At 45.6% G+C, this 11,057-nt stretch overlaps 1 protein-coding gene across 1 annotated transcript in view; it reads right to left on the bottom strand.

Moving 5' to 3' along the window:
• Positions 1–5,860: 5,860 nt before the first annotated feature.
• The window catches only part of ZBTB40 (zinc finger and BTB domain containing 40), a 54,001-nt gene continuing 48,804 nt past the window's right edge, over positions 5,861–11,057 (bottom strand). Inside the window, 3 exon segments of the mRNA XM_039702339.1 lie at positions 5,861–8,845; positions 8,938–9,150; positions 9,346–9,466. Of these exon segments, the coding sequence (XP_039558273.1) occupies positions 9,462–9,466 (5 nt within the window). The 3' untranslated portion in view covers positions 5,861–8,845; positions 8,938–9,150; positions 9,346–9,461.

The raw sequence follows: 11,057 nt of genomic DNA, 5'->3' as shown, positions 1-11,057 counted from the left end.
AAGTCATGACATCACACCACAACATGAAAGAAAGGAGCCACATTCTCTGGAGGGATTAATGGTAGGAGCAGCTTGGTCTGTGATGGGCTGAGGGAATCACGCTCTCCTCTTTCTGCTGGGGTCTGGCATTTTGTCTGCATGTGGACAGTTGAGTTGGGTGATGGATGGCTTCACAGCGAGCTTCCAGAGCTACATGTTTTTTGGGCTGGATCCCTGTAATGAAGTCTGACAGCACTGGTCATGTCTGCTCTCCTGCTCAGCATTATCTTAATGAGGAGGCACATAAAAAAGAAAACTACATATATCTTATTTTTCCATTCAAGAGATAGACAACACGCAAATGTGAGTGAGCAGAGTTTGGAAACTCTGGTGCAGAGTCTGGTGCTGCACAGACAGGCTAGTGCAGAACACCCCAACTCTTCTCACTGGAACTGGGTAACTGTTCTCCTTCCAGAAACAGAAACAACATCTGCAAAGGGCCCAGCAAACACCACAGTCCCCACAGGCACATGAATGACTGTGAAGGAGTTTTGCATCTCCATGCAGGAGCAGAAGAATCAATTTTACTTTTTGAAGCACAGACCAGCTCTGAACAAAGAGATTCTGATCTTCTCCAATCTTATGGCTTCCAAAGGGGTCACATTAGAAATCTTGAACCTCCTGAATCCCACATTTTTTCTAAAGAAGTACTTTTTCCCAAGATAATTTTAAATGTCTTCAATATTAGCAAAACAGCATTTTCTTTGGAAAAAACCCCAAACTGTCCAGCCCTAGTCATCCCCCTGCATCCTTCATCCTTCTAAAGACCCTATCAAATCCAGCAGACACAAAGCATGAGATAGAAGCTTCCACACCAGTATCATGTGCCAATGCAGAGTTCACCAGATATGTCACCAAGCATCTCCTCATTTCCTGAAGCCCAGGACGCAACAGAATCTTGGACTTGGACTTCTCACTCCCACACTGCTGAGGGCTATCTCAGACCCTTGAGTTCTGACTTTCTGGAGTAGGCATTTCTGAGTGAGGCCATTAGCCCCAGCCCTGTCCCCGCTGCATCTGTGGGGATGAGGACATCGGTGGCTCTTGATGCAGCCAACACCTGAACAGCCTGCTAATGCCAGAGGCTGCTCACACCATACATCCCTCACATGGTGACAGGGCCAACCAACACAGTGGCTGCTCCTCAGCAATCCCTGGCAGGCAGTGACAGCTCTCCCAGCACTCCCTGCCAAGCAGCGAGGCAGCCACTCGTCTGCAGATGGATTAGGGACAGTGTGGCAATGAGTGGCTCTTACCCTGCCTGTGCCACCCACGCACTCACATCACAGCCGTGGAGCAGCAGGCGGCCTGTGGATGTGGGGATCAGGCCCTGGGACCAGCTCACGTCCTGCCACACGTGTGCAGCTCAGGCCTGTGTGGAAGGACAGCACTGGCTTGCACAGGGCCCTTCCCAAACCTCCCCACCCATATGATCCCTACTCAGATCATCCCTTCCCAAACCTTCCATTCCCAAATCCTCCCTGGCCATACCCTCCCTACTGAAGCATTCCATTCCCAGATGTTCCTTTCCCAAATCACCCCCACCCAAAACTTCCCTTCCCAAATCATTACTTTCCAAATAATTCCTACCCAAATTATCCCATTCCCAAACCCTCCATACTGAAACATTCCATTCTCCAAACTTCCATTCACAAACCCACCCCACCCCAAACTTCTCACAAACCTTCCTTTCCCAAATCCTCCCCAACCAGATCTTCCTTTCACAAACCACACCCCCTCAAACCACACCTGCCCAAATCAGCCCTTCCCGAAGCATCCCCACCCGTAAATGCCCTTCCCAAACCTTCCTTTCCCAAATCCTCCCCAACCAGATCTTCCTTTCACAAACCACACCCCCTCAAACCACACCTGCCCAAATCAGCCCTTCCCAAAGTATCCCCACCCATAAATGCCCTTCCCAAACCTTCCTTTCCCAAAACCTCCCTACCCAAACCATTCCTTCCCAGATCATCCACACCCAACTAATGCCTTCCCACACCCTCTCTACCAAAACCATCCATTCCCAAATTTTCCCTTTTCCAAACCACCAAACATTCCCTTCCTACACAAACATTCCCTTCACAAACCTTCCCTACCCATATAATCCCCACCCAAATAATCCCTTTCCAAACATTCCATTCTCTAACCTCCCATTTCCAAATCCTCCCCACCCAAAATTTTCCTTCCATAATCATTCCCACCAAATCACCCCTTTCTGAAATATTCCCTTCCCAAATAATCCCTTTCCCAAGCCTTCCTTACCCAAACCTGGGCACCCAAATCATCCCTTCCCACAGCCCCCCTAACAGAAACATTCCATTCCCAAATCCTTCCCACTCAAACCCTTCCCAAAACTTCCCCACCCATATCATCCCTTTCCAAACATTCCATTTGCTAACCTTCACTTCCAAAATCATTCCTGCCCAAACCTTCCGTTTCAAAATCATTCCCACCCAAATCATCCCTTTCCCAAACATTTCCTTCCCATTCCTCCCCACCAAAATCATCCCTTCCCACACCCTCCCTATGGAAATATTTCATTCCCAAACCTTCTCTTCCTGTTGTAGTGTACTAGTTTTAGTTGTTCTCCGGCACTGGGTGATTGGGAATTTGCACAGAACAGTTTTGTATTGCACTGTATAGCTTATGTTACATCATGTGCTGTGTTACCCCATTTCCCCATCACATGGTCTTTCCCTCACCTGTCCTGGTACCCCCTGGTGGTCTCTCGCCTGGGTTACCCCTCCCCTCACACTCCTCACTGGTGTGCCATTGGATGTGGACCTCTCCCTCTGTCCTCATTCCCCCAGGGGTATAAAAGTCCCCTGCCATCAGGGAACACCCCCTTTCTCCCATGGGTTTGTCCACCTGGTGTGTGTCTTGGAATAAAGGAGAACGTTTCCCACAAGGAGGAGAGCGCTTCTCGATCTCTTACCTTTGTCTATGAAATATTTTCCCACTCAAACCCTTCCCAAAACTTCCCCACCCATATCATCCCTTTCCAAACATTCCATTTGCTAACCTTCACTTCCAAAATCATTCCTGCCCAAACCTTCCGTTTCAAAATCATTCCCACCCAAATCATCCCTTTCCCAAACATTTCCTTCCCATTCCTCCCCACCAAAATCATCCCTTCCCACACCCTCCCTATGGAAATATTTCATTCCCAAACCTTCTCTTCCTGTTGTAGTGTACTAGTTTTAGTTGTTCTCCGGCACTGGGTGATTGGGAATTTGCACAGAACAGTTTTGTATTGCACTGTATAGCTTATGTTACATCATGTGCTGTGTTACCCCATTTCCCCATCACATGGTCTTTCCCTCACCTGTCCTGGTACCCCCTGGTGGTCTCTCGCCTGGGTTACCCCTCCCCTCACACTCCTCACTGGTGTGCCATTGGATGTGGACCTCTCCCTCTGTCCTCATTCCCCCAGGGGTATAAAAGTCCCCTGCCATCAGGGAACACCCCCTTTCTCCCATGGGTTTGTCCACCTGGTGTGTGTCTTGGAATAAAGGAGAACGTTTCCCACAAGGAGGAGAGCGCTTCTCGATCTCTTACCTTTGTCTATGAAATATTGTGTGGGCAAGGGTCTATAGCTAGCTGGAGTGGACCCCAACAGCCCAGCAGAAAACTCCATATTTCATCTTCCCAAATCATCCCAATTCAGATCATCCCTACCCAGATCTTCCTTTCCCAAACAATCCCCACCCAAACCACACCTGACCAAATCAGCCCTTTCCTTCTCACACTCTTCCTATGGAAACCTTCCATTACCAAACCATCCCTCTCCCAAATCATCCCCACCCATATCATCCCTTTCCTAAACCTCCCCACCCACACAATCTCTTCCCAAATCATTCCTTTCCAAACATTCTATTCCCAAACCTTCCATTCCCAAATCCTCCCCCCCGCAAGAACATCCCTTCCCAAGTCATCCCTTTCAAAAGCATTCCTACCCAAGTCATCCCTTTCCCAAACCCTCCCTGACCAAAAATTCCCTTCCCAAACCTCCCCCACCTATATAATCCCCACCCAAATAATCCCTTTCCAAACATTCCATTCCATAACCTTCCTTTTCCAAATCCTCCCCACCCAAAACTCCCCCTTCCCAAATCATTCCTTTCCACAATCTTTCCACCCAAATCATCCCTTTTTCAAATCCTTCCTCTCCAAATCTTCCCTTCTCAAAACATTTTTTCCAGATCCTCTCCATCCAAATCATCCTCTGTCAAAACTTTCTTTCCCAAACCATCCCCACCTAAATCATCCCTTCCCAAACTTTCCTTTCCCAAATCATCCTGACCCAGATCACCCAAATAATTTCTTTCCTAAACCTTTCCTTCCCAAACCCTCATTGCTCAAACATTCCCTTCCTAGATGATCTCCCAAGTCATCCCAAACCATAAATTCTTCTCACAAACCTTCCTTTCCCAAATCCTCCCTTCCCAAAATATTTCTTCCCAGATCATCCCCTCCCAAATAATCCTTTCCCAAATCAGTCATTCCTGGATCATCCGTTCCATGTCAGTCTCTGGACAGGCAGCAGAGCCTGTGCTGGTCCCTTCTCACAGCACACGGCTGCAAAGTTTCCATGGGCATCATTTGCTCCTTTTTCATGAGCTGCCCTTAAAGATGGGAGAAATTGGGATGTTTCAATTATGGAATTATGGGATGGTTTGGTTGGAAAGGGACCTTAAAGCTCATCCTGTTCCACCCCCTGCCATGGGGTGCCTTCCACTATCCTAGGTTGCTTCTAGCCCCATCTAACCTGACCTTGGACACCTCCTTGAACATCTTTGTGATTGTCCAGCCTGCCTTGAATTTTCATAGACCACCAGGAGAGCTGGATATGTGGATAAATTCCATTGTTTTCCCCTACAATGCCATCCCTGGCTGCAGCTGCAGCCCCTTAGCTTCTTTGCCTGTGGGAACCTAGCTGGAAACTCAGTGCTCCCCATTCTCCTTCACAATTTGGAGCCTTCTCAAAGAACTGGTAGAAAGAGTTCAAAATGTTTCCAAAAATTTCCCAAACCTTGAATTTTTTAAAATCAATACATGAGTTTCAGGAGAAAATATGAAAATAATTTAAAACTTTGTCCTTCTCATTGTTTGAAAAGTTTATTATTTTGATATTATTAGAGATTGGTAATAAGTTTATTATTAATTTTATTTGTTACTATTTAGTAGGATTTGCAAAGCCAATCTGTCTTGGTTTGAAAAGACAGGTGTCTGCTAAGGAAGGCAGGAGCCTCTCCTGTAATGGAAAATGTAAATCTCCTCTGTCCAGATTATTAAAATTTTGAAATTAAGAGGCTCTCAGGCAAAGATATGGCAGCAGGAATAACAGTTCTTTATTAGGGAAGAAAATAAAAATTAAAAAAAAAAAGTAGTAATACAAAACAACCCTGACAGAGTCAGAAATATGACCTGACCCCCTGTGGGTCAGGGTGGTGGCACAGTCCCATCCCATGGTGGCTCAGCCCTCCTGCAGTGCCAGCTGTGGTTCTGGGAGAAGCAGGGATCCTGGAGAAGGGTGGAGTTTTCCTCTGAAGCTCCAGGGGTGCTCTAGATGGGCCTGGTCTTCCTCTGGGAATCCAGTGAAAAAGAAAGCTGCTCCTCTGGGTATCCAGTGGGAAAAGGCTGTTGCTGGTATGCCAAAATCTCAGATTATATCCAGGTAGGAATGCTTGGCTCCTCCCCTGGGCAGAGCTTCTCCCAATGGGATAATGGAATTTGATCAGCCATGCAGGGACACTCAATGGTCTATTGACAGAAGAGATCTCCTGGAGGGAGGATTGGTTGTGGAAGAGATAAAGAAAACTGCCCAATGAACAGAAGGTAACTGCCCCACCTCTAACAGATGGTGGTAGAATAGACACTCCCTAAGACACCTTCCTCAGTGGAAAACTGCTTTTCCAGGAAAGTTCAAGAGTAGGAATAGTAATAACAGACCAGAAAAAGTGAACATTTTTATAGCAGGAATTCTGTTCACGGAGAAGTTCTCAATTGACCCAATTCCAGGTTTTTGAAGGTTTAGTTGTCAGAATGGTAGATTTGAAAGTCCACTCAGGAATGCTGGAAATGGATAGTTCCCTCTGCTCTAAATGGCAATTTTTAACTGGGGATGAGCAGTGGGAAATGCAGGAGACTCCCTGAACTGACATTGTCTTCCAGGTGCCACCCTCTTCCATCCTTTTCCAAAGGGAAGTTTCCAGTTGCCTCCACCTCATCTCTTCCCATGGAAATGCTTTTCATATTCCTTACAAATGCTGAACTTTTGTATTCCCTGTGCAGAAAAAGCCTTTCCAGGATGTTTGGCACCATTTCATCCTCTTATCTCCGGAAGATTCCCTGCCTGGGAATCCAGTAATCACTGAAATCCCTTTTTCCACACAGAAGTCACTCAGACATTCATACAAATCTGCAAACAATGCAAACAATTCTGTGGCACCAGGAAGAGGTGCTGACTCCAGGGAGCTAGGAATCAGGGCCCAGTGTTGGTTTAAGCACTCTGCATTGGGTTGTCGAGAGAGAGGAATGAGCCAGAGCAAAATGGAAGGAAAACATTGGGAACTAAGGACCCAACAGGTTGATGGGCAGAGAAGAACTGTCTGGAAGTAAAGAACAGGGAAATGAAGGTCCTGCAACTGGGGAGAAAAAACTGCCCCAGGCTGGGGAGGACCTACTGGAGCAACTCTGAGGAGAAGGACCCGGGGACAACAAGGTATCCCTGCCCAGCAGAGTGACCTGGGTACAAAGAGCCAATGGGATCCTGGAGACCATCAGGAAGAGCATTCCCAGCAGGTCAGGCAGTGATCCTGCCACTCTGCCCAGCCCTGGGAGGTACCTCTGGAGTACTGTGTCCAGCTCTCGCTCCTCAGCACAGCAGGGACAGGGAGCTCCTGGGGTGGGGTCAGCAGAGGCTGAAGAACGACCTGGAGCATCTGGGTGCCCAGGAAAGGCTGAGGGAGCTGGGGCTGCTCAGCCTCAAGAGAAGACACAGCTGAGAGGGGCCCTCAGCCCTTTTGTCCCTGTGTGCAGGGAAGGGCAGAACAGGGCCCAAGCTCTGCACCAGAGCCACAGGCAGAATCTGATCCCAGGAATTCCCCTTGCACAGGAGCAGAACTTCTCTGTGCAGTGCCCAGCCCTGAGTAGAGACCAGAGAGGCTGTGGAGTCTCCTCCCTGGGGATATTCCAGAGCTGTGTGGACATAATCCTGCACCCTTGTGCTCTGGGATGGCCCTGCTGAAGCAGGGAGGTGGCACCAGTGACCCACTGCAGTCCCTCCAATCTGACCCATTCTGGAGGATCCCTCTTCCCATTCCAGGAATGCAGTAGAGCCTGACCCTGGAGCCATCAGAGCTGTGCTGCATTCCCATCCCTCCTCTCCTTCCTCATCTCCTGCAAGGAGAGAACAGCTGTGTTTTCCTGCCATCTCTTGGGACTCTTTCATACCTCACCAAATATCATCACAGAGAGACAAATTACTGTGTTTACAGTGCTCTGTTTACAGAAGATGCTCTTGATTTAGGGTTTTTATTATGATACTTTATTTTTATCGCTCTCTGCATGATCTGTTTGTTTGCATTAATTCGAGTCAAAGGTTTCATAATCTGATTATGGGGAGCAGGGCTTGGGAAGAACTTATAAAACACTCAGAATCCAGCAATGCACCTGCATTCCTGAGCACTTGCTGGGTTTGCTCCTTGATTCTCAACTTCTTCCTTTCCCAGAGCTTTTTCTGGAGAGGAAAGGTTCTGATGGATCTGTGGCCAGGAAAAGGGACACAAAAAGGACTTTGAATAGTTGTTTCTTAACTTTTAAGGTGTTCCCTGGCCATGCCCAGTGACCCAGGACCTGTCTGTGCATGAGTTTAATGAGTCCATTGTTACAAACCAGAGTGATGCAGACTCCCCAGGCAGGTACAAGACAGAACCCTTTATTGCAAAACCAGGCCTTTTTAAGCAGTTAGGCCTTTACCAGTTGCATGCCATTTAAGCACAACAAATGTAATTCAACTAATCACCATAATCCACAATGTGAACATGTAATGGTTATACAACTTGTTTTTCTACCGCTAATTCAGCTGAGTCACTTTTCCATAGTCCTTTTCCACTTAGCCAAAGTAATAGGCCTGAGCCACGTTTTACAAGGGTAACAAGGCCCTTAATTTATAAAGTTTTACTTATACACATCTCCCCCTTTGCTTTTTGTGCGAAGGGTTCATGTGCCCTAATGCCAAAACAGTCTGCACCTGTAAGGCCATTATCTTATTAAGACTATTACTGGTCATCTGCTGGACACAGGACAAGATACAAGGAATACAGATCACAATCAATAAAAACCCCATAAAATATAACCATGCCACTGACAAAGAGACTCACAGCAGAGGAAAACAAAAATATGGTGTCCAATGTCCTCAGGAAATGGAAATAAACAGCTACTGTTCCACAGTTTATATGGCTGGAGCTCAGGGGCCGTACTGTTTAGGCAGGAGGAAGTCCATTAGCTAGAAGTGCTGTCTTTGACATTAGTGAATGTCTTTCTGGAAGTATGGAACAGAGAATAACCGAAGAAGGTCAGCAGGAACACAATAACCTGATGGTGGGTGCAGTGGGACACAAGACCTCTGTTAGCAGGCTGCCTTCTTAGGCTTCCAGACACAGCCATGTCTTGACAGTCCAACCCCTGTTCCTGTCTTGGCCATGAGGGCTGGATTGTGATTAGGTCATTTCTCCTCTCACTGGGCCTCGTCTCCTCAGAGGCAGTTAATGTTTGACCAGACAAGCAGGTAACCACTTTAGACCTGTTGGCAATAAAAAACACATGCCTACCTTCTCCCTTAGGTCAGTAAATCAGTTAGGCCTTGCCATTGCACACCCAATTGTGAATCCTTACCTAAAACTTCTAGAAATTGGTTTTGTTGTAGTGGGCATTGTTCAGAGTGCTGCAACCTTCCTGAAGAAGCATCATGAAAGAGACACCTCGGGGGCACAGGCAAGTCTTGTGCTCACACCAGGTGATTTCAGCTCCTCTGTGATCCAGGCAAAGCAGAAGGAGAGACGGGATCTTCGTGTGGGGTTCCAAGGTGAGCCTTTATTGAGCTTCTTCCTCAAAGGGATCCAGGGACAAACAAGCCACTCAAGCAGCAAAACCAGGGGTTTATATAGGGTTCTTGATGGGTGGGAAAGAACACCAGGGCCAATGGGATGAAGGCACAGGGGTGGAGCAGCGGGGAAGGGCCAATGGGATACAAGGAATCAATATAAAAAACCAAAAACTTGTAGCAATATTGTGTTTACTCACCATAACCAAGAGTGTTGTGGCTTAGGGGCTGGTCCTCCTGGGGAGTGCAGCAGGCTTTTCCTTGGCCAGATTTCCAGCCTCCACAGGTTCTGTATAGGCAAATCTTCAGAGCAGTATCACTCTGCCGGGGATCAGAATTGATTATCTGCTTTCAAAAATTCTTGTGTAGGTATTGCATTATCTAAATGTTCTTGAGGAACCATATTCCCCCTTCTTTATTTTTTTAACAACATGCGTGTCTCCCTATGAACTATGAACATGAAGGCAACATAAAAGTAAAGCAATACATGTGGTAAAGCAATAAACTCACACCAAGCAAAAATAAGCAAAACAATACATGTAATAATTAGCACACAAGAAGAAGGATCGTGATTTAGAATGATGCATCATCAATTGCCTAAATACTGTACCATCACCTAGAGTCTGCAACAGCAGGCAAACCCTGTTTCACAATGAGGACTCAGAGAAGCATTCCCAGGAAAATGGTTCTAGATTTACCTCAAAAGGGGGTCCAGCTTCTATAAGTCCAAATTAGCAAGTCAAAGTGACCTGAGTACGGTTTTAGTGCAGAAAACACCCGGGTCTGCTGGCACACTTCCAACCAGCTGGGGCTGGGAATTGGCCAGAGCAAAGGCCTTAACTGGAAGGGTCTCCCTAACATATCCTATGAACAAGCCTCTAGCAATAGTAGGTGGGAAAGGTCCTTAAAATTATACATGTCCTTCAGACAGCTACCAACAGTATGGGAAAGTTTGTAAAGCAGCTGGCTTTGTCATTCATCCTTAGCTAAGTAGTCAATGGTACCACAAACAAACTCCAAACAACCAAAGCAATGCACATGTGTCAACTTCAAATAATATTGTGTGGATAATGCCCATTATGAAAAGTCAGTGAATTCACACTGTGACATCAACAACATATTCAGAATCATTAATACATCAACAGTAACCATCCTAAGAAGTTGAGATTATGTTTTTCCACACACCTATGCATATATGAAAATAAAGCAAAATAAAAGCAAGAAATAAAGCACTAAACAGCTGACAATGAATAACAGCCATAATTTGGAATTGTTACTCATTCCTCTGTGCCATCTATGAAAAATAAACCAGCAAAGATTGTTATGAATAATTACATTAATTGATCAATGTGGTGCATTTATGCCCATAGAATTTTCTTTGAAATTAAGGATCTAATAAACTGCATCCTCACATATTTTTACACAACTCAGTATCTTGTATTCTTAAACAGTTGCTTACCAAATTCTTCATCATAATTGCTTCAGTCAACTCTATCTCTATAACAAGAGAATTGTATCTTGTAATTTATATGAGCATATTTCAACAGATCTTAAACTTAACCTCACTCAAACCTAACATCACCCAAACATAACAAAAAGTACCCTAACAAAACTTAAAGTTAACATTACTGAAACTGAACAGAAATTAATTTTAATAGAATTTAAACTTAACAGAGCTTAAAATAACAGACTTAAACTGAACGACACTTCACTTCACTTAAACTTAACAGAAATCAACCTTAACAGAACTTAAATTTAACAGAACTTGGCAGAACCTAAATGTAACAGAACTTCAACTTAACAGAACCTAAACTTGGCAGAACCTAAATGTAACAGAACTTCAAATTAACAGAACGTAAACCTAACATCACTTAAATTGAACAAACTAAAACTTAACATCACTTGAATTTCA

The sequence above is a fragment of the Passer montanus genome, unplaced genomic scaffold (assembly GCF_014805655.1).
Source record: "Passer montanus isolate IOZ18808 unplaced genomic scaffold, ASM1480565v1 scaffold155, whole genome shotgun sequence".
Classification (NCBI taxonomy): Eukaryota; Metazoa; Chordata; class Aves; order Passeriformes; family Passeridae; genus Passer; species Passer montanus.
Note: the sequence above shows the minus strand (reverse complement) of the source record. Positions and strands in the feature narration are given on the sequence as shown.